Source organism: Cheilinus undulatus, linkage group 12 (genome assembly GCF_018320785.1).
Source record: "Cheilinus undulatus linkage group 12, ASM1832078v1, whole genome shotgun sequence".
Lineage (NCBI taxonomy): Eukaryota > Metazoa > Chordata > Actinopteri > Labriformes > Labridae > Cheilinus > Cheilinus undulatus.
In genome coordinates, this window is record NC_054876.1 from 50,332,137 (window position 1) to 50,357,387 (window position 25,251).

The window sequence follows — 25,251 nt, forward strand, 5'->3', positions numbered from 1 at the left end:
AAGCTTTTTTTTTGCCTGTTTGTTTTGCTGCAGTCTTACTTTTGAGTGTTTTAACTCCATTTTTGGATTTCACCGTCTGTCATTTCTGTTTTCCAGAATAAAACCAAGAAGGTTGGGATGAATGTGACACAGAGGAGGATGTTTACACCGGTGGACAATCACTCACAAAGGGATAAAAAGGGAAATCATTTAAACACTTTGTTCCTGCAGAAGCTTCAGCTGCAGATTTTTTTATTTATTGAAAGAGTCATTTTCACCGTCTGCTGTTTGATTTAACGGGCATGCAGCTTCTGATGATGTCATCAGGATTATCTGCTACTACAAGGGTCACACAGGTGAGCAGGGATTTACCTGTGCAGCACTGAGCCTGTAGTACTCAGAGAGATCCTTCCTGCTGTGAGGCGACAGCGCTAACCGCTGCTCCACTGTGCAGCCCCGAAGCAATAAACACCTAAATAATTCTCCAACAGATTCACCCCTGCCTCTGGTAAACCTCCATTTAAAGGTCCATGTGACCCCAGCACTTCATCTTCATCCGTTCCAACAATAATCGGGACGCCCTTACCCTAGACGTTTATGTGAGAGACAGAAGTAGGGCTGAGTGGAAGGGGTGAGGGGGGTTGCAATAATGATAATAACGACTCAGACATAAGAAAGCCAAACTTTTAGACCTTTGCACAGTCACTCTGTTTTTGGCTTACATTGCTGCAAGTTAAAAAGAGATATAATCTCATCTCATCTGTGGTTTTATTTTGAAATATGTTCTGTTTTCTTTGTTTTTCTCATCGATCTAAAGCCTCCTACAGACGGGTTCTTAGCAGTTGTATTGGTTCTGTCATGCTACACTGTGCTACATAAGCCTCATACGACATCAAGTTTGGTGTGTGCAGACTGAACGATGACAACCCCACAAAACGCCACTGAGACGCAGGCTACGACGTACGCCGATATGCAAGAAATAAACGCCATTAGTGTGTTTCATTCATCAACACTGTGGAAAAAAATGAAGCAAAGAAACAACAGTGCTGTATTCGTAGCGATCTTGTGCTTAGAAAAACATCTGAGATCAAGATTTTCATCCTGGTTGGAATCCCACAAACTTCTGTGTTTTAGCATCATCACACTGTGAGACGGTCATCCTAAGATTTTTATCCCAGGCTATCTTTAGTAACTAGACCATGACAACAGCCGTGTGTCAGCCCGTCTCACAGTGGGACATAGCACCGCCGGTTTAGAGACCAAAAAGATCACCACGGTTGGTCATCTTTGGTCTGGGACAGCCCAGGGTCACTCAGAGTATACCAGGCTTAAACTGTTTAGATGTTTGTACTCACAGCCACCTTAATGGAGGAAGACTGAAGCGTCTCGTGGCAAGCATCGGCATGTGCCGATGGGTCGTATGTTGTTGCCGATGGCGTACCATCAGGTACCAGATGCAGTACTTTCCACTTCGGCTACTTTTAGTAATGAATAGAAAAATAAACTCTGAGAAATGCATCAAAAAACAGACTTAGTGTGCAAAGACCTTTACTGTAGTTCTTCCAGAGTTAAACACACGTACTGTAAATGCGTGTTCATGTTCATGACGTCTGAGCGTTTACACAGATTAATCACTGTCAGCTGTTTTTCAGGGTGCACTCACACTCAGCCATCTGTACCGTGACCAAGCATGTAAGAGCCCCACAGTCCACTTTACAGTGATAATCTGTGCACTAGCGTGCCATTTCACCTATTTTTGCCACTTTTTGCTGCTTTCCACCAATTTTTGCCTTTTTTCACTGTTTTCTGACCCTTTTATTTATTTATTTTACCTCTTTTTGTCCATATTTGGCCCCTTTATGCCAGTTTCTACAACTTTTTACCAATTTCTGCAACATCTTTGTGCAACTTTTGCCTTCTTTAGCAACGTTTTGCCCATTTTTTGACACTTTATACTCATTGATGACACTCTTTTGCAAATTTTTGCCACTCCTTTTTGCCACCTTACCCCATTTTTCCTACTTTCTGCTGCTTTTCACCCATTTTTGTCTCTTTTTTTAATTCATGTTTTAGCAATCAATCAAACTTTATTTATATATCACCTTTCAAACAAATTCATTTGCAGTTCAAAGTGCTTTACAGGATTGGACAAAAGTGATTGACAAAAAAAGGTAAAAAGGTTTAGAGACTAATGCACACAAAAGTAGTTCACTAAAATAATTAAAAAGGTGAATGATTAAAAAGAGACTGAGATAAAAGACAAAGCAGGGAAGAATTTATAAAATAAGAAAAATTTAAATTAGCATAAAAGTAATAATGATAAAACAATGATAAAAGATTTAACATTCCAAATAACTCAAAGCCTATAAAACTGGACATAAAAACAGTATAATATTTTTTACCTTTTTCACCAATTCCTGACACTTGATTTTATTTATTTTTGCCATTTTTTGCCTACTTCAGTCATCTTTAGCCTTCTTTAGCCTCTTTTTGCCTATTATGTGTCACTTTGTACTCATTTTTGTCACTTTTTGTCAGTTTTTACTTCTTTTTTCAATCTCTTTTGCACATTTTGGCAACCTTGATCCATTCTTGCTATTTTTCACTCTTTTTGCAACTTCAAAGTAATGCCTTTTTTTATAATTCTATTTGAAGTCCTTCTGTCTGCTTTTTATCCATTGTTTTCTTTCCTTTCACAATTATTCTATTCTTTTACAAAAATCGTTGTCCACATTTGATCTTCTGTGTTTTCAGGCATCCTGACATTTGTGCACATTATGGTCTAGCTATGAAGTCTGACATATCCGTCCTAATAATTTAGTCCAGTGTGCCTGTGCACATTGTTAACATCATTAATTAAAAGGTAAATGTGGACCATAATTTTGCTGACCTCCATGGGCCCCCAGTTTGGCTGGGCCCCAGAAAGCTCTCTGCTTTATCCCCCCTCATGGGCGGCTTTAACCTGGAGCATTTTCAGAGACATAGACCTCCATTTACCTGCCTACAGGTGGACCAGTCCATGCTTCTGTAAACTCTGTGTTGTTTTACGGAATGATGACGGTTCTGTGTTCGGGCCTGACTAATGTGTGGACAGGCTGGCTGGGACCCTGGAGGAAGGACCATCATGCTTTGGCACAGCAGCTGATCCTTGTGTGAGTGCACCCTCAAACTACCAACAATACAATCGACACACTGACTGAGGCGTTCGACCAGCTGTTTGTCATTTTGGTCACAGCCGAGTTGAAACTGCTGCCGGGTTTTACCAACATTTCAATCAGTCTCATTTTTCTACACGGTTGGAAGAGACCATCTGTAGACCTGCAAAAACCAGACGCTCCACTGCCGTTTGATGTAAAAACCAACAGGAAATGTGTTTTTTTTATCTTGCACTAAGATGACACAAAGCTCTGTGGATGTTAAAGTTCTCATATTTTACCCTTTAAGACAAGTTCATATCGGTCTCAGAGGTCCCCAAAACATGCCTGTGAATTTTCTGAAAAAACACTCCAGTATTGATTTCTGCATGTCTAAAAGCCCCTCTGTTTCAGCCCTGCTCAGAGCCAGCTGTTTCTGTGGCTTTAAATGTTAATGACCTGTCTGACTCCGCCCCTCTCAGGAAATGGATGTGGCTCTCCTGATCCTCCTCTCAGCTGGCAGATGAGTGGAAGATCAGGAGAGGAGGGTGGAACTTTTTCCCAAGCAGGGAGGGCCAACTGAACCTGGGGGCGGGGCTAACTCTCTATATGACATCATAAGGGGAAAATCTGAGAACAGCTTGTTTCAGCACACACTTTCTGAAAGGTGGAGAAAGAGAGGGAGAGGATTTTTCTGACTCTTAGGGGGATTGTGGACAAGCCAGGAGCGCATATTTTTGTTAGAAAAGCCTGAAAAAGTGTATTTTGCATTACATGTGACCTTTAAATATGTACAGTACAATATTAAACGTCTTGATTGCACTGAAAGCACAAAATCTTTCCCTCCTCGTCTCCGGCTGATTTCAGGTGTTTGTTTCTTCATCTATTAATTTAGACTTTTTCAAAATAAAAGTGGACAATTTATTTTGAAGGGGGACGAGGGAGGATGTAGCATAATTACAAAGATGTCTGTGTCTGTATTTAATGCTCTGCATTATAATGGAAAATTAAAGTATGTGATTCTGATGTGTAAATCTGATGTCATAAAGTTTCTGCAGAACTAAACCGTCGTTTTGTTTGTGTGTCCGTGTGTTTTTACCTCTGGGTCACTGGCCAATCAAAGTCAAGAAGGGGCGGGACTTATTTGTCAATAATACAGAAACAGTTGGAGGGTGTCAATATCAACAGAGTTAGTTAAATCTCATTTCTTTGGCTTTGGATGATCAGCTGTAAATCCCAAACATGCAGAAAGTGTCAAGAAGCACATCAGAGTAAGATAAAGAGAACAGGTTCACATTAAAAACCAGTCCACATCCCCTACTGTTCTCTAGTCCAGTGGTTCTCAACCTTGGGGTCGGGACCCCATTTGGGGTCATGAGACACCGTGAGGGGGTCTCCAGATGCCCTAAAAAAAACAAAGAATATTATTTAAATTACACTGTTGCCACTTTACACCAATTTTACCAAATTTTAACCCTTTCCATCACCTTTTTCTGCCTGTTTTTGTCACTTCTAAACCAATTCTTGCGACTTTCTGCCTATTGTTGCCTCATTATTGCCACTTTTAACCACTTTTTACACCCCTTTATGCCCAATTAACCACAGTTATCCTTTTGCCAGTTTATATATCAATTTTTCATCCCAGTCCACCTACTTTCCTCCAATTTTTTGCACTTTAAAGCCATTAAAACCACTTTTTAATCCCCCTTTTACCACTTTTTGTGCCCGTTTTTGTCAATTTAATCCATATTTGGTTGTTTTTTTGCCACATTCATCTTATTTTTGCCACTTTTAACCCATTCATGTTCTTTAAAAATATAATTTCGACACCTTTTCCACCATTTTTTGCCATTATAAACTAATTTAATCAATTTTCCACCCATTTTAAATATGTTCAACCATTTTTTTTTTCATTTTAAGAAGGTTATTTACTACATAAATGAATAGATAGACATCTTTGTCTCTTTTATGGGTTTCGCAGCTTGACTTCATAATGGACCATAGTTTTTCTGACCTCCATGGGCCCCCAGTTTGGCTGGGTCCCAGAACCTCCCCCTTTATCCCCCCTCATGGACGGCCTTGTCTCCACATGACTATTCTAGAATATTCCTGGCTGTGTTCAAACACCTCCAGGTCCAGTGGGGGTCCCCGGTCTCTGGTACCTATATTTTGGGGGTTGCGGGCTGAAAAGGTTGAGAACCCTGCTCTAGTCTGACCATATTTACATCACTCTGCAGGTTCAGGACAATAATTACTAAAGAATACATCCACAAGCTCACAGAGTCTACTGTAAATTATAAGGAAAAAAGACCAAACCTACACGATGATGAAAACCTTGATTCCAAAAACATTGGGTCGCTGTGGGAATAAATAAAAACAGAAGTCAATGATTGTCAAATTTCATAAAACCATATTTGATTCTCAATAGAACATAAAAACATTTCAGATGTTAAACTGAGACATTTTAACATTTCATGAAACATATTAGCTCATTCTGTTTGATGGCAGCAACACATCTCAAAAAAGCTGAGACAGGGCAATAAAAGGCTAGAAAAGTAAGTGCTACTAATGAAAAACAGCAGGAGGTATAAAAGGAGCATTTTAGAGAGGCAGAGTCTCTCAGAAGTAAAGATGGGCAGAGGTTCACCAATCTGTGAAAAGCTTGAGTCTAAAAATTGGAAGTTTGAGAAAAATGTTCCTCAATGTAAAAAAGGTCAGACTCTGAATTTCCCTCCATCTACAGTCCAAAATATCATCAACAGATTCAGAGAATCTGGAGAAATCTCTGAGATCAAGGGACAAGGCTGAAGGGGCCCTCAGGGGCCACTGCATTAAAAACAGGCATGATTCTGTAGTGAAATCCCTGCATGGGCTCAGGAACACTCCAGAAATCATCGTCTGTCAACACAGATGGCCGTGCCATCCACCAATGACAGTTAAAGCTGGATCATGGAGAGAAGAAGCCAGATGTGACCAGGATCCAGAAACAGCGTGGTCCGTCTTCTCTGGACCAAAGCTCATTTAACATGGACTGAGGAAACATGGAAAACTGTTCTGTGGTCAGAGGAAAGCACAGACACCGTGTCCTGTGGACTAAAGAGCAGAGGGAGCATCCAGCTTGTTCTCCTGGCTCAGGTCTAAAGCCTGCATCTCTGATGGTATGGGGTTGCATTAGTGCCTATGGTGTGGGCAGCTCTAACATCTGGAAAGGAACTATCAATGCTGGAAAGTAGAGAGAGCTTTTAGAGCAACATATGCTCCCATCAGGACAACGTCTCTGTCAGGGAAGGCTGCCACTATTTCAGCAAGACCATGCTAAACCACAGACCACATCCATCACAACAGCATGGCTTCACAGGAGGAGAGTCTGGACCTTGAACTGGTCTGCCTGCAGTCCAGACCTTTCACCAATAGAAAACATTTGGAGCAAAGAAGACCCAGGACTGTTGAGTGGCTAGAATCCTACATCAGACAAAAATGGGACAACATTCCTCTCCATCAGCTGGTCTCCTCACTTCCAGACGTTTACAGACTGTTGTTAAAGAAGAGGAGAGGCTACACGATGGTAAACATGGTCCTGTCCCTACTTTTTTGAGATGTGTTGCGGCCATCAATTTCAGAATTTGTGAATATTTTCCTCAAATGTTAAAATTCTTAGTTTAACATCTGATATGCTGTCTATTTTATATCTTAGATAAAATATGGGTTTAACAGAATTAACAATAATTATTTTTATTTCTATTTTGTGTAGCGACCCAACTTTTTGGAATTAGAGTTGTACAGTCATCATTAAAAATGGTCAAAATTGTGAGTTTTTTCTCATAATTTTACCTTAAGATTTTTTGTCTAATTGCCTAACATTTATATATTTTCTTTTTAACTGGCGTTAATGGGCTCCCGTAGTTTTTTGTTTTGTTTTTGGGCTGCCATCGCCATCGCTTGGATTGAAAAATAAAATAATTTAAAAGTGAGCTCAACGGCCACTAGATGGCGCTGGTAGTGTTGGATAACCATCAGACAACATCAACGAAGAAGAAGCTGGAGGACCGAACCACTGCCGGGTTATCGAAGCAGCTGCAGCCGTTGTTCGCAGCAGCTCGCGCCATGGCGGCCGCGCGCAGCTTACGGGTGTCGGTGAAATCAGACAGCGGCTCTGACCGCTCCGACTCGGACTCGGACTCCGAGTCAGACCGAGATGCCCGCGAAGCCGAGCCCATGGAGGTGGAGGAGGGGGAGCTGGAGGCGGAGGACGTGTCCGTTAACCGTTCGCTGAAGGAGCTGCTGCCGGTAAGTGTCCGGGTGAGGCCTCCTCAGACCGGGGGCTGGAGTCTGCTGCGACCGGGAGAACAGCGGGAAGCGTCGGCGTGTTGCTAATCGCACTCCCGGGTCGCTCCTGGTGTGACGGTTTAAAGAGTGACCGTGCTAACTGGTGGCTTTCATCTGAATGCGTATGTGGCTGTCGAATCTAAAACCCTAGTTCAGATTTCACTTTAAGAGTGTATCAAGATTTAATGACTTTAGATGGAGACACTGAATACAGGGGAACATTTACCGCAACTACGACGACCACAGACACACTCGGCTGAATGTCACCAGTAAACACGGTCACAGCTTTAACCCTAACACCTGCGCTGGTTGCTAGCACCGTGTTGGTTGTAATGAAACAGCTAATAAAGGGTAACTTAACCCAGAGCTGTTTACATTTCTGCCATGTTCGTTCAGCAGCTGTCGTTAGCCTGTTTGTTGTTTCACTCACTTGTTGCTGGAGGCTCTCAACGATCTCTGTGTTTACTGGGAACCACAACAACCATGACCTCAGGACTGATTTGAATATTTTTATGAGTTTATAACGCAGGTAGAAAGTAGAAAATGACCCAAACCTTACCTTATCCTAAAAAATGAAGACTTGGACAACCTTTCAGCCCCATTAACAGTTCTTTTTGTCCTTTAGTTTGATCTACTGAAAGACCAGATTACCACTCACATATGGTGCACTAATCATTAATATTAACTGTAGATGGACAAGTCACTGTACAGCCTTGTAGTGTAGCGTGGTTATTTTTACTGGTCATTATAGGGCTGGGCGATTAATCGCACATTAGATGAAATCCAATATGGCATGCCGCAGTTTTTAAATCTCAGACAGTGCAATGTTTCTTTAACCTGAAACGTGTCAAAATACCGGTTTGATACAATCTTTTTTTTATGCTTTATACCAGTGTTTCTCAACCCTCAACAACCAAAGAGCCAAATTGTTCAAAAGTACCTTTGCAAGAGCCGCAATCTAAGAGGTGAAAAGTGGCAAAAACAGCTTGAAATAGCAATAACAAGTTAAAGGTGGCAAAAATGGTTAAAAAGCAACAAAAATGGGCTAAAAGTGGCAAAAATGAGAGTAAAAGTGGCAAAAAGGCCAGAAAGAAGCAGAAATGGGTGAGAAGTGACCAAAAAAAAATAAGTTACATTTGGCATAAAATGGTCCAAAAGTGGCAAAACCATGAGAAAAAATGGAGTGAAAAGTGACTGAAATGGGCAAAAAGCAGTCAAGATTGGCAAAAATAGGCAAAAACTAGGAAAACAGTGGTATTTAAAGACAATAAGTAGCTTAAATGGGTGAAAATGCAGAGAAAAAAGGGCGGAGAGGGGAAAAAGATAGTCCTAATAGGCAAAAAAAAGGGCTAAAAATGGCAAAAATGGGCAAAAAAGTAGGAAAAACCGTGGTATTCAATAGCAAAACGTAGCTTAAATGGATGAAAAGTGAAGAAATGGGTGAAAAAGTGCCACAAAGTTTCCCTTTTTTAAGGTTTTGTGGGGGAATGATATTTAAGATTAAGACAAAAAAGAGCCACATGTGGCTCTAGAGCCACGCGTTGAGTATCACTGCTTCGTACATTTTTCAAACCTTCAAGTATCTTTTTTATTTCATTTAATTTTTAACAAAAATCTTACTTTTCTCACTCATGCATTTATTTTTCTTCATCAACATGAGAAGAATATGAGAAATGATCATCCCCTTCAATAAAGCAATCGATATCAAATTTGCTTTTGTAGCCAAAATCCCAGAAAGATAATTTTTTCTAAATTTAGCCCTAGTTTAAACCCATCAATATTGTACTTGTTATAATATAGAATGATTTCTTGCTGATGTTTGTTAAACAACAGAAAAACCAGGAATCTAAATAATCGCATTTCAAATCGCAGTATTGCAGGAAAAAATTGCAATTAGATTATTTCTGCAAATCGTTCAGCCCTACTTGTTTATGCACCCTAAATGATATTGTATTAAATGTTTTGCACAATGCATGTAAAGGCTGTAAATCCTTGGATCATCCTCTGTGAAACAGAAATTTAGTCAGAATAGGGTAGGATATGGTGGTGTCCATCTTCAATACCGTTAACCCTTCCCAGAATTTTCCTCCAGCATGCAGTCTTACTGACAGGTGTTTAAAAACCAGTGTTAGTTTTTGCAGCTATTTTTAATTTTAGTCTTAGTTTTAGTCTTTAAATGAAATGCTTTTTAGTTTTAATAAAAATAGATGAGCTCTGACAAAACTGAAAACAGGAAACCTGCCGGTTAAAACAACCACAAAAGCGGCAGAGCGGCATGAACGAACAAGAAACACCGGCAGTGAAACGTTGAAGGTCCCGACTAATATGGACCGCCCAGAAAGAGGAGCGGCTGGTGGAGCCGTGGGCAGATCAGCCCAGCCTGTTCATGTGAATTGTCCAACATATCACGACTTTGAAATAGGAGTGCACGATAAGACGATCTCCGATCGTGAAGAAATAGAATGTGTTGGCGATCTACTTAATCTGTTTTATCGTAGGATCGGCTCTACTACTTCTCGCTCTGTGCCCCCTGCTCCAGCGGAGACTCACGCTGCAAAAGTGAAACTTAAGATTAAGTTCTCATGACGATTTCTAACTCTTATACGAAGCCTCGTCTTGGTTTTCTGAACCATCAGTGTGCAAAAAAAATATTTATTTGCACAATCTGCACAAAGCTTATCAACGTTTTTTTGATGAGCTCTAAAGACAGCGTCCTCCGGTCTGCCGTTCACATACCGTAGTTCAGCGGAGTAAAGTGTGTCTAAGGCAGTTAGCCTACGTTTTAACTGCCGACATTGTTTTGCTTTCAATTATTAATTTCTGAGTTATTTACAAGCCTTTCCACCTGGCAAGTAAGCGTCAGGATAACGCAGTCACGGGTGAAACATTATAACAACAGCGTCGTAGGGAGGCGGTGACGTCCGCAACATCCAGACATGGATCATCATTAGAAAATGTTTTAAACAGTAAAATAATTGATTTACATGCATTTCTTTGGCCTACATTCATACTGCTGCAGCACGTAATCCTGCCTTTCCTCCTCTTCTTCATTGTAGCAGCAGACAGGTGCCAGTGTGACACGTTTATGTCTCTGCTCATCACAGCCTCATTCAGAGCAGTAAATCAATGTATACACCACCTTTTTAAAATAAAATCAAAATTGCGTTAAAACAACATACAGTCACCTCTTAACTGCATAACCACATCTCAAAAATTCTTCAAATGTGTGTCATATTTATATTTTCTTTATTAAGCAGTCTGTAATCAAGGCTGAAGTAAATGTGATGTTAAATTGCATACTGTATGAACAGGCTACTTGTTTAAAGCTTCAGCTGCAGGATTCCTTTTAAAGAACATATACTTTAAAATGCAAATCAAAGTGTCAAAATGTGCTTAATAAACAGTAGTAGATTTTAAAACACAGACGAAGACACACAAAATAATTCTGCAGACAGTTTAGAAATTGGTTCCAGAAGACAGAATAGATCAGAATGCAGGAAAAAAAATGCTTGGAACTGAATCTATATTTGTTAGTCTCAGTCTAGTTTTAGTCATCACAGATCTATTTTTGTTAGTCTCAGTCTAGTTTTAGTCATCACAGATCTATTTTTGTTAGTCTCAGTCTAGTTTTAGTCATCACAGATCTATTTTTGTTAGTCATAGTCTAGTTTTAGTCATCACAGATCTATGTTTGTTAGTCTCAGTCTAGTTTTAGTCATCACAGATCTATTTTTGTTAGTCTCAGTCTAGTTTAGTCATCACAGATCTATTTTTGTTAGTCTCAGTCTAGTTTAGTCATCACAGATCTATTTTTGTTAGTCTTAGTCTAGTTTTAGTCATCACAGATCTATTTTTGTTAGTCTTAGTCTAGTTTTAGTCATCACAGATCGATTTTTGTTAGTCTTAGTCTAGTTTTAGTCATCACAGATCTATTTTTGTTAGTCTTAGTCTAGTTTTAGTCATCACAGATCTATTTTTGTTAGTCTCAGTCTAGTTTTAGTCATCACAGATCTATTTTTGTTAGTCCCAGTCTAGTTTTAGTCATCACAGATCTATTTTTGTTAGTCTCAGTCTAGTTTAGTCATCACAGATCTATTTTTGTTAGTCTCAGTCTAGTTTTAGTCATCACAGATCTATTTTTGTTAGTCCCAGTCTAGTTTTAGTCATCACAGATCTATTTTTGTTAGTCTCAGTCTAGTTTTAGTCATCACAGATCTATTTTTGTTAGTCTCAGTCTAGTTTTAGTCATCACAGATCTATTTTTGTTAGTCTCAGTCTAGTTTTAGTCATCACAGATCTATTTTTGTTAGTCTCAGTCTAGTTTTAGTCATCACAGATCTATTTTTGTTAGTCTTAGTCTAGTTTTAGTCATCACAGATCTATTTTTGTTAGTCTTAGTCTAGTTTTAGTCATCACAGATCTATTTTTGTTAGTCTCAGTCTAGTTTTAGTCATCACAGATCTATTTTTGTTAGTCTTAGTCTAGTTTTAGTCATCACAGATCTATTTTTGTTAGTCTCAGTCTAGTTTTAGTCATCACAGATCTATTTTTGTTAGTCTCAGTCTAGTTTTAGTCATCACAGATCTATTTTTGTTAGTCTCAGTCTAGTTTTAGTCATCACAGATCTATTTTTGTTAGTCTCAGTCTAGTTTTAGTCATCACAGATCTATTTTTGTTAGTCTCAGTCTAGTTTTTGTCATGGAAAAAAGTCTGTCCACAAACATTTGTAGTCATAGTTTTAGTGTGTGAAATTAACACTGTTTTAAACCACATTGTAAAGGTAGAACTAAATTGGAGCTGCTCTTTTTAAAGCTTGCTTTAGATGTTAGTGTCACCTTTTTAATCTCACTTTTAGTTTAATTACAATCCCTGATGATTGGAGGTCTGCCTTTGTTAATCCCCTCTTTAACAGAGGAGATCCCAATATCTTAAACAAATACAGACTGATCTCTTAACTGTCAGTGTTGTCCAGAGTTTTAAAACCTTGATTGGTGATCATGTTAGAATATCTGACTTTCAGCTTTTTTCCGTCTCATTTTCTGAAAAACTGACAGCACAGCTATCGCTGCCAGGGAGGTAGTAACTGACATTCTTGGAACCTTGGACAATAATGTTGTTTGTCTCTTCTTCTCCAAGGCTTTGACGCTGTAGATCACAGCATCCTAGGCCTCATTTACACAACGTTTTGCTTTGTTCTCCGTTTTTGTTTCCAGAAAGTTCCACGTTCAGACGGCAACGTTTTCAGAACAATCTCCGTTCCCACGAGACTGCGGGAAACACCAAAAACGATGTAGTATACATGATGGCAGTGTGATTTTGCAATGTCCAGTATCACCTTCGGGCTGCCCTTCGACGGCGTATGGGTGGAGTCAGAATTTGGTGCAGGCACAAAATATATCCCTGGTGATCCAAGTGACGGTGAAGTAAATCAACACTTTGTTGGAGAAGAACAGTTAAATTCAAGAGAGTGAGGAGCACGAACAGTATGCTGGTGTCGGCCATCTTTGTTTTGTTTTGGGCTTCCCATCCATGCACGCTTATAAGCGTACTCACGCATGGATATTTACTGCAGCCGCACTTTGCATGTCCGTTTTCAGAAAGTACGGTTTTCCCTGTTTACACGGAGACTGGGGCGTTTTGAAAAACTTCATCTCTGGAGCCCATTTATAAAAAGTTCTGTTTTAATGTTTAATGTTTATTTTTATCCAGGGACAGTGTGCAATGGCATGGATCATTCGTACAAAGTAAATGAAAACATGGTTGCACCAGATTTAGCGAGTCGCTAATTTCCATCTGTTGTCCCACACCAAAATGCCATTGCCGTGTAAAGAGACAGCCAAAACGCTACGAAACGTTTGTGTTTTCACTCGACAACGTTGTCGTGTAAACAGGGCCTTACTGGAGCATCTTAAAGCCACTGGGTTGATGTCGTTGGTTTGCTAGCTATCTGACTAGTAGAGCCCAGGCTGTTCTTACAGTGTTTTACCTCTAAGGTACTATGGACTGAGAAGGGGTGCCACAAGCTTTGGTACTGAGCCCTCCTTCCATTTCCTTGGTCAGAATACTCCCAGTCATTTCATTTTTGTGCTGATGATGCGGTTATTTACTGCTGTGCACCTACGCCTGCTGAGCTTTTACAAATCTTGAGGCTTTTATTTAGTCCAAGATCAACTCTGTTAACTTTCTAAACACAGATCAAACTGGATTTTTTACATCCTCAAGAACAGTTAAGGAACATGGTCTTGTAAAATTGTTAGAAAGGACAGTCCAGAACCTGAGCTGGTATCTTCTTTTAAATATTCAGGATTTTTGCTCAAAGATACCTTGTACTTTAAGGAGTATTTTGTTAAAAGCTGAAAGTTTTCTTTGGTAACATAAACAAGTCCTGTTTCTCCTTTCCAGTCTGAAAAGAGACTAGTTGAGTCTACCTTTTTTACCTGCCCTATTATGGTGTAGTGTCCTTGAACGCCTCCTTCATATGTTGGACATCGAGCTCTGAGATTTATCACCAGCTGTGATTTCTTACTCGTCGTTGTTCTTTATACTCTAAAGTCAGCTGGGCTTCTGTAAGTGCTCGTTCCTGTGGAAATTGGTACGTCTTGATTTATAAAACCATTCTGGGCTAAATTCTGTATCATTGTTCCTCTCCTCTGATCCTGAAGGATGGAGTGCAGGGCTCGCAGTCATTCGACGTTGTTTGTCTTTCCCCAGAGTCTGATCTTGGGCTGAACCATTTTGGAAAATAATCGAATCAGGATTTTTTTACCCCAATATTGCAGTTTGATATGCAATCATTCCTTAACTTTCTTTATTCCTAAACAAGGGCTGAACAATTCTTTAAAGATATGGCTTTGTCATTCTCACATTTAATAAGAAAAAAAGTACAAGCATTGAGAAAAAATGATTTTTTTTGTTGACTATTCTAAAAAAATGACAGTTGAATGATTGCAGGATGTGTCTCACATAACATCTCTGCTGCAAAAAGAAATTAAACTGGTATTTTAACACAAATCTCAGGTCAAAGAAATAGGGCACCTTTTTCGATTTGAAATTGCAGCAGGCCATACTGTGATTTAATCTAATTTTCAATTTATTGCCCAGCCCTAATCTAAACTAGGGCTGAGGACGAAGGCTTTCAGGATTCTACCTGTTTTGCTCAGAACAATCTGCAGACTGATTTTAAACTGACTTAGTATTTTTTTAAATCCCCAGTGAAACTCTTAATAACCAAACTTCCTGTTTGCCACTGTTTTAGCAGATGTTTAATTGCAATATTAGGTTGAAAAATTCACAAGTAGATTATTTTCTAGGGGTGGGAATCACTAATGGCCCCACAATACGATAATAATACAATACTTGGGTCAGGATTCGATATTGTTGCGATTTTAAACATCTTGAGATACAGTTAGTATTGCAATACCATGTATTGTGATCTATATCATTTTCCAACTGTTTAGCTGATTTAGCATGAGTCTTGCCCTCATGTTTGTCGTACTTCCGCAGTATTTTATTTTCATGTAGCGCTTCTTGCAAACCTCATGTGTCATGTCCATCTGTTTCATGCCCTGCTTCCTAACGTCCTTGGCCTGGTGCTGCCATGTTTGTTGTACTAACTTCCTCCTGCTCTATGACCGTCACCTTTACCAACCTCACTGGACAAACAATTTATTTTATTTTTCATTATCATAGACTTCAGTTTATAGTAGCAATTAATTTGAAAGAAAAATAAAAGATACTTGATGGACAAGACGATACGATATATCACCAGACAAAATATCGTGATACTATGCTGTATCGATTTTTTCTCCCACCCCTATTACTTTCCCATATCCATCAGCCCTACCCTGCACCCTGCCTGACCTGGGGTCTCTGCTTTCTACAGCTGAGAGAAAGAATGGCTATAGATGTGTTGTGTGATTTACCTTCAGCAGAGAAATATCACAGACTTTGAATGTCTGACAAAAACTAAACTTTTAGTCATCACAGATCTATTTTTGGCTAGTCTTAGTCTGGACTGTCTTATGGGAAAATGCTGTCCACAAACATTTTTAGTCAGTTTTAGTTGATGAAATTAAGGCTGCTCTACAGGAAGCCTGGAAGAAAGTTATAGACTGATTTAGTGCCAAAAATAACCAACAACTACCTTTAACCTCATACCCCAGGGGTTAACAATAGTATAAACATTAGTAAAATGTTGAGTGGTTTTGTGCCTGACGTTGCTGCTGCAGCGTGGAGGGTTATAAACAGTCAACTTTAGATCATTTCTCATCAGCATCCTTGCATATCTTGCAACCATACTATCAATGCACACAGACTTCTAAATACTAGAAAAAACAGCTAATTTTAGATCTTAATGTTTTGTACTTTTTCAGTGTTATATGATTTTTGTATTTAATGTTAAATTCCTGTAAACTGAGAGCAAAACTAACCAGAGGAGATTCCTGGTTGCATAAGCGTACATGGCCAGTAAAGCTTCCTCTGGTTCCTATCAATGATTCACCTCCAGAAATAAGAATGAAAGTGTTTATAAACTCACACTGGCATGGTGCAGTACTGTGGCTATTTTTAAATACCTAGATTAGAGTATTACCGTGTTACCGCCCACTCCTAATACAGGGTGATTCTCAGTTTCATGGTCAAAAAATGGATGAGCAATAAATGTTGTTTTTTGTTTTTTTTTTCCATGGGTGGTTTATCCTGTACTGAGTGACCTCTGATACCACGACCCAGTTGTAGTCCCTGTACTCCACTGATGACACATCAAATCTCAGAATGTGTGAAAACTACCTTATTCTTCTCTGTCCTCTAGTTTTTGTCTGTCTCCTTTCTTTTCTGAAACAAAAATGAAAATGGTTGTTTTCCAGGATACGAGTCGGCGGTACGAGAACAAGGCTGGAGCGTTCATCACAGGGATTGATGTCAACTCAAAGGTAAGACATCATCATTGGCAGGCCGCTATCTTTTGATTTACTCCATCCACCTTAAATATGCACAGACTTGTTATCAGGATTAAATTTTCTGATTATCCTGACAGCATATATGCTAGGGTAACACACGGGCATACAGTGCTGTGAAAAGGGTTCTCCCTCTTTCTGAAAGTCATTGCCCTCTTGTAAAATCATGAAATAACTATGATAAACCACATTTTTATAAAGCTGAGTTCAGTTTGACTATCCACATCCAGACCTGATTACTGCCAGACCTGCTGAATGAATAAACCCCTTAAATAGAACCTGTCTGACAGTGAAGAGGGCTTAAAGATCTCCAACACATCATGGAACCATCTAAAGAAATTCAGGAACGGATGAGGAACACAGTCACTGACTGTCAGTCTGAAAGGGTTACAAAGACATTTCTAAGGCTTTGGGACTCCAGACGACCACTCAGAGAGCCATTATCCAGCAATGCAGAAAACTGTGAACAGAGGTGAACCTTTCCAGGAGTGGCTGCCCTACCAACATGACTCCAAGACAACATGGAAAGAACCCAGAACAACATCTACAGACTGCAGGCCTCACTGACTCAGTTAAGGGCAATGGCCCTATTGTTGAAAAACACACTCTAAAGTGCCCTCTTGGGAGCCAAAACACATGTTAAAGTGCCTTCTTGGGAGCCAAAACGTGTGCTAAAGTGCCCTCTTGGGAGCCATAACGTGTGCTAAAGTGCCCTCTTGGGAGCCATAACGCATGCTAAAGTGCCCTTCTGGTTGGCAAAACACACTAAACTGCCCCCATGGCTGGTTAGAACATGATGAACTGCCCACTTGGGTGGCAAAATGGCGTGTTTAAGTAAAGCAATTGCCCTCTTGGCTGGTTAAAACATAATAAACTTCCCCCTTGGGTGGTAAAAATCTTGCTTAAGTGCCCTCCCGGTTGGCAAAACATTACTGCTGCAATGACTTTTGTGTTGGGCCCTTTTTTGATCTATATTGAGCCAGAACTATATCTAACAGAACCAGTTTGGATTATCTGGTGCTAATATGGTGTTAAAATGCACTAGAATACAGGAAATGGCATCTATTTCATGGGGGAACCCCCAGAACATTGGATGTAAATCTCTACTTGTTAAGATCAACCTTACGTGTCTGTGGTGCAACTGAACAGTGACCCTACATAAGTTGGAACTAAACTAGTTTCAACGTAGGCATTGGTGTGGACTTTACACCATAACTTAAGGCAGAACTTGCGCACAGCTGGTGCAACAGGCTGCAGGACAATGATCCCAAAGACTCCAGCAAGTCCACCTCTGAATGGACTAAAAACTAAATGAAGGTTCTGAAGTGGTCTAGTCAAAGTCTGGACTTAGATCTGACTGAGATGCTGTGGTGTGACCTAAACAGGCTGTCCATGCTGGAAAACCCTCAAATGTGGCTGAATTACAACTATTCTGCAGAGAAGAGTGGGACAACATTCCTCTGCAGTGATGAGAAAGAATCAGTGACAGTTATCACAAACGCTTGCTTCAGTTGTTGCTGCCACGGGTGGAACAACCAGTTATTAGGTGTAGGAGGTGATGAGTGTTTCACAGAGGACCGGGTAGATTTACCCTTAATAAATTAAATTATTATTTAAAAACTGACTTTTGTATTTACCAAGGTTGTACTTGCGTTAGTTTTATGATCTGAAAAATGTAAGTGACAAAACTAAGAAATAAGAACTCAGGAAGGGGGACTGTACTTTTTCACAGCTCTGTAGGCTTAACTGTCAAGCAAGGGTAGTCACTAAAGTTCTAATGATGAATTGGTATTTGTTTGTTTGTTTGTTTGTTAGGAGGCGATCGAGAGGAAAGAGAAGCGAGCGAGGCGTTTCCACTTCTGTGCTGAGGAGAGTTTCGCTCAGAGGAACGTCTACCTGGACAAAGACATGATGAAGAAAGGTGACACCCTCAGGTGTTTACAGGTGTGAGTTTCCATGTTAGCTCTGACTGAGCATGTGCTGAACCCGCTCTATTTTTCTTCTTCTGTGGAGCTCAGCCATCCCCAGAGTGCGCTTGGAAGCGATCCATGTGACGGGCGTGGACGAGATGAGCACTCAGGACGTGTTTGGCTATTTCAAAGAATATCCTCCAGCACACATCGAGTGGATCGACGACACTTCCTGTGAGTCTCAAACACATAAAAACCCTGACACCAGAGAAGTGAGGACCAGGTCAGTCTAAACCTTTGTTTCCTAGGTAACGTGGTGTGGCTGGATGATGACACGTGTATCCGAGCTCTCATTAACAGCAGCCGGATGCCCGACCCAGAGACGGTTAGCACGGAGACGCAGGGTAGCGATGAGCCGGGGAAGCAGAGTACAGGTCGGTGTTGAATCAGAGAATCACTGAGCACAGTCCCACTGAGAACAAGATCTAATAGTTTGTTTTTACCTGCCAGGTCGCCGGGGGCAACGCTCAGATGATGAGGATGATGATGATGAAGAGGAGGAGGGAGAGGTGGACGACGACGATGATGATGAGACAGGGAAGAAGAGCAGCGAGGAGGTAGAGGTGAAAGACGGTGAGGACGAGAAAAGGAAGGCAGAGCACGGACAGGTAAAGTCACTCTGATAATCAGGTGTATTGGTTGGTGCTGATAAAAGATCAATAACATGATCAGCTGATCTGTCTGTGTCAGATGGACGACCTGTCGGGGGCGGAGAGAGAGTCACTGGTGAGGAACGAGCTCCGACCCGCCATCAGACCGTTCAAAGGAAACAAGCTCTTCCTGCGCTTCGCTACACAAGGTCAGTGGAGCGATCAATAATCAAGATCAGCTGCTCCTGTTAGCACAACACCAGCAATAAAGTTTGATTTGAATCTCCTCTGGCATTCTGTGTTCAGACGATAAGAAGGAGCTGGGCGCAGCACGGCGCAGCAGATACTACATGAAGTATGGAAACCCGAACTATGGAGGCATGAAGGGGATCCTCAGCAACTCCTGGTAAGACTCCAACACTGCACTCCTAAAATCCTCCACACACCAAAGTAGTTTAAGGATTTTTCAGAGATAAGATCTGAAACCTCGGTCAGATTCAGGGTTTTGTTTTCTGTGTTTCAGGAAGAGGAGGTATCACAACCGGAGGATCCAGAGAGACGTCATCAAGAGTAAGAAGCCTCTGATTGGAGACAGTATGGGACACACGCCGCCGTACACGCACAGACACTCGGGTAACGACACTCATCCTGTCAGCACGTTTATAAAAACAAGCTTCTTAAATCACGGCTGGGATTATAATAATGAATTTATTTCACATTTTTCTCAGCTGACCTGGTCAACCTGCCTGAGGAGCCAATCAAAGAGGAGGAGGAGGAGGTAGGGTTGTCCAATTTTTTGAGATTTTATGAAAACACAGGGTTTAAAAAGTTACAATCTCTATAGATTTAATGTTCAAAGACTGACCAAGCTTTAAAGAAATAACACCTCTATAGTAATTTTAAACTTAAAGAGAGAGACAGCTGTCTATATTCCACAAATACAGTTCCTAGAAAAAGCATTGACCCCTTGGATGTTTTATCCTTTTATTGATTTTATGAATCAATCATGGTCAATATGATTTGGATTTATTTTGACAAAACCAAAAAAGCCTCTTTAATGTCAAAGTGAAAAGTGCTAGTGGTCACCTGAGGTCAGTGAATGTGTCTCAGTGATTGTAGTATAAAGACACCTGTGTCTGGAAGGTCCAGTCACTGGTTCATCAGTATACCTGGCAACCATTACACCAGGAAGTCAAAAGAACACTCCAAGCAACTCAGAGTTGTCTAGAGCAGTGTTACTAAACCCTGCTCAACCAAAGAGCAGAATTGTTGAAAAATACCTTTGCAAGACCTGCAATATAAGAGGTGAAAAGTGGCAATAACAAGTTAAAGGTGGCAAAAATGGTCTAAAAGCAACATAAATGGGTGAAAATGGGGAGGAAAAGAGGAAAAAGGGTCAGAAAGTAGCAAAATGGGTGAGAAGTGACAAAAAAATGAGTTGCAGTTGGCATAAAATGGTCCAAAAGTGGCAAAGACATGGCAAGAAAATGAGAGAAAAGTGACTAAAATGGGCAAAAAGCAGTCAAGAGTGGCAAAAAAGGGCAACAAAAAGGAAACGAGTGGTATGTAGTGGCATAAGGTTGATGAAATTGGTGAAAAGTGGTGAAAGGGGCAAAAATGGGATAAAATTGTCAAAAAGAAGCTGCAAAACGGCCAATAAAAGAGGAAACAAGTGGCATGGTAGAATGAACGGTAGAAGATAGCTTAAATGGGTGAAAAGTGGCAAAAAAATGATGAAAAGGGACAAAATGGGATAGAATTGGCAGAAAATGGGTAAAGAGTTGCAAAAAAAGTGTCACAGTGGGCTGAAAAGTATGGAAAAAGTGGTATTTATTGGCATTAGATAGCTCAAATGGGCCATAATGGGATGAAAGTGGCAAAAAAAAAAAAAAAATGGCCAAAAAGTGGTATTTAATGGCAAAAGGTAGCTTAAATGGGTGAAAAGTGGCAAAAAAATTGGTCAATAAGGGCAAAAACGTTTCCCTTTTTAAGGTTTTCTGGGGAAAAATATTTGAAATTAAGACATAAAAGAGCCACATGTGGCTCTAGAGCCACACGTTGAGTGCCACTGGTCTAGAGTGAATACTTTTTTAAGGCACTGTGCAATCTTTGTTTTTGTTCAACTTAGACAGTTTGCCGGATTTTGCCTTTAAAATTTTGATAATCACAAGAACTCATCCAGTTCTGGTTGCGTAAAACTTCCATTTTAAATTCTGTTGTCATGACAACCACAGGAGGAGGAGGACGAAGACGAGCAGGAAGATGACGGAGACGAGGACATGGACTCGGACGACCGTGTGGTGGAGTACAGAGAGCGAGCTGAGCGGGACAGAGGAGAGCGAGGTGGAAGCGGGTCGAGGGTGTTGGGGGCGGGGCTTCGCAGCAGAGCAGAGAGATCCCCGTCTCCGTGGTCAGAGTCCGACGAGATGGACTACGACCTGGAGCTGAAGATGATCTCCACGCCGTCGCCGAAGAAGAGCAAGAAAATGACAATGTACGCCGACGAGCTGGAGACGCACCTGAAGAGCATCAGGTCAGAGCATTTAGACGTCATGATAATGTCTGTTATGATGGAGCCATAAATCTGTGTCATGACTAAACTGACATATAATGACAGGGAGAGGGGTGGGAAAAATAGGGCGGAGCCAGAGGACACCTGGAGGAAGAGTGTAAACAAACATGATCTACCCACTGTTCCAGGGATGAAGCCTGATTTTCAAAGATCTGAATAGTTGTTGATTTAATGAAGATTTCAACTGTTTTATATTTTAGAAATGCAGTTTAAACTCCAGAGCAGATTTGTTTTAGAGTTTTAACTCTTGAGGTCCAAAGGGAGAAGAGATAAGTTTTTTTTTTTTTTTTTTTTTTAATAAATCCAGAACCCTATGTATGTCAGGACAGGTCCCCATGCTAGATAAAATGAAGCACCAAAAAAAACCCAATGAGAATCACTAGAATCAGCTAACAACAGACTGGACTGAGATGAACTGCTCTGGGATTTTAGATTGAAGTGTTAGAGGGGCGGGGTCATTCCCCACTCTGGGCAGGTGACATCACCAGTCCACATGTTAGCCCCGCCCACATTAAACCCAGCCAGGAAAGAGGTGAAAAACTAGATCTCAGTGTTTTCACATGTTTACAGCAACCATATTCCAACACATCTAGAGTGTTCAGACACAAATGTTGGATTTCACGCTACAGGATCTTTAAATGTAAACTAGCTTACTAGAATTTTGGAGAAAAATCTGTAGTAGTTTTAACTTACACAGTGAGGAAATCAGCCTGTGATGTGATGAAGAAAGGACAGCCCATTGTTGGTTTGAGCTTCAGCCAGCTTCACAGCATTTCTCTATGAACACCAAACAACCTAAGTGAAGAATACAAAAGTGGATCATCTAAGTGCCTGAATCAGAACAAAGCAGATGAACTCTCGGTGTGACCGCAGACTAAGATCAAACTTTAATCAGAAAATAAAATGAAATTTTGTTTTTTTGTTCTGGAACAGGAACAGGATCGGTGTGTCAGGGTCACAGAGCCGACCCAAATCCTCGTCACCCACCAAAGTAATGGACGTCCGTCAGCTGCTGGAAGAGAAGAGACAGGGCCTCTCTCAGCACAGACAGGCCCCTCCTGTGGCCCCCAGTGGGAAGACAGGTGAGCTGTTTGATCCGATGGTAGGATGTAAAAAAAAATCCTCTTTATGATATAAAAACAGACGTTTAACTGCCGCTCTCTGCAGATGTTCGGCAGCGGTTGGGGAAGAGACGATATTCCCCCGACAGACGACGCTCCCCCTCCCCTGTCTCCCCTAGAGATAGAGACACGCCTCCAGTCAGAGAGCCAATCAGAGATGTTCACCGCAGACTGGGCGTGGCCAGCCAGGACAGCAGAGGGATTTACTCTAACTCGTCCAAAGACAGAAAAACAGGTAGAAAAAAACCCCACCTGAGCGCTCCAGATGATGTTTTCAGGAAACTGATTATACACTAACTAAAAGAAACTTAGTTTGAAAACATCTGAAATAACGATTATGATGATAATAGGCCATGAAACACCTGTTACAGAACAAAACTTTACCCTCCAAATGTCACCTAGTCCTTTAAATTTACTCTCCAATTGCTGATTTACCTACATTTGGAGTCATTCATCCATCACTTAAATGATCGACTCTGAATGTTTCGGACTTAATGATCTAACCAATGTTTTTAACCCCGTCACTTCCTGTAGGCGGGCTCTGGAGCAGACTCGGATCAGCTGATGACGACAGCACCTCCGGACGTCAGGAGCGCCGGACGACAAGCCACTCATCTGGACTGTTCACCTCCTCAGCTAGGAAGAACTCCAGCGACGCCGGCAGCGGCAGCAGCAGCAGCAGGAGAAGACGAGGAGGCGGGGAGGACGAAGACGATGAAGGGGAGGAGGAGGAGGAAGACGACTCCACGCTGCAGAAGATGTGGGGCGCCATGATCAAACAGAAACAAGAGCGACAGACGCACAAGCTGAAGAAGAGCCGGCTGGACAACCTGCCGTCGCTGCAGATCGAGATCAGCCGAGACAGCAGCGACGACTCGGACGGCTGAGATGGGGAGGAGGAGGCGGAGGAGGAGGAAGAGGAGGAGGAGGTGGAGGAGGAGGAGGAGGAGGATGAGGGGGAGGAGCTTGTTTCTGTTGAACTTCTTTAAAAACAAAACAAAAAAGACATGAAGTTGTCAGAGCAGATTGCTGATCTGAGGTCAGCGGAGAGTTTTCTGTTACTGTAGTTTTAGTCCATGGAGGGGTCTACCACGCCTGGCTACAGGGGCTCAAAGGGTCATAAGCCTCTTTAATGCCTCTATTCTTGTTTTCACTTCAGTCACAGAGTGGACAAAGGCGGTCAAAATGTTTATCCAAATACTTTTAAAATTTTACTGTGTCTTACTGTGCATTTAAAAAACATGAGCTCTGTTAATTTAATGATCTGTAACATCAGAAACTACCAAACTAAAAAAAAAGAACCTACACCCTCTCTAAAGATAAACGGAAGTAGAAGAGGGATGAATCCATTCAAAGCTGCAGGCAGATTCTTGCTCCATACAAACTTGTTCCAAAATAATTTGGCAGAGCAGAATAACAATTTAAAGAATGAACGATATTTAAACCTGTTTTGGCTTTCAACACCTAGTACTGGCTGTTGTGTTATTACTTTCCTAAAACTTGCAGGAAGGGTCTCGCACATTTCTGAAGTTTATTTGCAGTGTTTTGCCAAAAGGATGATCCTGGTGCTGTTTGCTGCACATCTTCCCCCACTCTACTTGGAGCCATCCTGCCTGATAAAAACAAAGAACCCAATAAAGGAAAGACGACAATATTTAGTCCGTTATTTCGACCAGTACCTAGCTGTCATTCAGTGTTACGGCCAGACTGTGGTTGTACTGCACCTTAAAGCTGAAATAAGTCAGGAAGCTGAGGTTGTGTCAGTTAGCTGGTATCAGTGCCATCACTGGTGAAGTTTCTGCCACAGAAGGGATTTTTGCACCACTGGTTTAAATGATGTGTTGTAGCACACACACGCAGCATAGCTGATGCCAGTGTTAGCGTAGCAATGATATGTGACAGACAACAGCTCAGTCTGAGTCATCAGTATTCACTCTGACCCCAAAGAGCAGCCAGCTAACAACCTAAACGCTGCCTATTTGTGGCAGCATTTTAAATACGAAGCACAAGAACGAGTTCAAACATGTTCTTTCCTCTCCAAGTTAAATGTGTGTAGTAACAGCAACATACAGCGAGTGCGCTGGCTTTGCACAGTATCTGTCAGCCTATCTGTGTTTTTAACAAGCTGATCAACTCAGTCTAACTTTAGCCCAGAGCTGCAGCAGTTACTTTTATTACAGCTGAAAGAACTGTTTAAAGGTGTTTTAGGAGAAGCATCTGTTAACACAGTAGCTAGCAGCTCTGCTAAAGCTCAGTAGTTATTTTTCTTGGATGCTTTTATTGTGAAGGCCCAAATCAGGAAATGTGGTATTGTCAGTAGCAGCTTGACATGCCTCAGCAGGAGAGAAATAAAACTTATACTGCAGCAGCAGTTACAAAGACGTGAACACAGAGAGGCTTATAAATCATTGTTCTGTGGTCTCTGTCATCACAGGGTTTTAGGGGGAACAAGGGGGAATGTAACACCCGACTATGACTTTAACTGTGCTATCTCTTACATTTTTCATATGGGGAAATGATGCCGTTATCGCGAAGCGGGGGGGAGAAAACTGTGATTTAAATTTTAGGCCATATATCCCAGCCCTACTTTTCTTTAAAGATCCTT

General features: G+C 41.1%; 2 protein-coding genes across 3 annotated transcripts in view; both read left to right on the plus strand.

The window, feature by feature from the left end:
- Positions 1 to 2,000, plus strand: part of LOC121518820 (rap1 GTPase-activating protein 2-like) — a 70,942-nt gene extending 68,942 nt beyond the window's left edge. Inside the window, exon 25 of the mRNA XM_041801459.1 lies at positions 97 to 2,000. The gene's annotated coding sequence lies outside the window, so the exon portion shown is untranslated. The remainder of the gene's footprint in view (positions 1 to 96) is intronic.
- A 5,186-nt stretch (positions 2,001 to 7,186) lies between these two features.
- Positions 7,187 to 23,539, plus strand: ncbp3 (nuclear cap binding subunit 3). 2 transcript variants are annotated; one of them, XM_041800686.1, is made up of 14 exons: positions 7,187 to 7,400; positions 16,304 to 16,369; positions 18,209 to 18,314; positions 18,412 to 18,537; positions 18,612 to 18,737; positions 18,814 to 18,971; positions 19,054 to 19,162; positions 19,260 to 19,359; positions 19,477 to 19,586; positions 19,682 to 19,731; positions 21,188 to 21,486; positions 22,459 to 22,607; positions 22,693 to 22,881; positions 23,181 to 23,539. In XM_041800686.1, exons 1-14 carry the CDS (start codon positions 7,218 to 7,220, stop codon positions 23,531 to 23,533), a joined length of 2,124 nt encoding a protein of 707 aa, XP_041656620.1. In that variant the 5' UTR covers positions 7,187 to 7,217; the 3' UTR covers positions 23,534 to 23,539. The 2 variants fall into 2 exon arrangements, with proteins under 2 accessions (XP_041656620.1, XP_041656621.1); XM_041800687.1 differs by lacking the exon at positions 7,187 to 7,400 and adding an exon at positions 15,902 to 16,213.
- Positions 23,540 to 25,251: the final 1,712 nt, after the last annotated feature.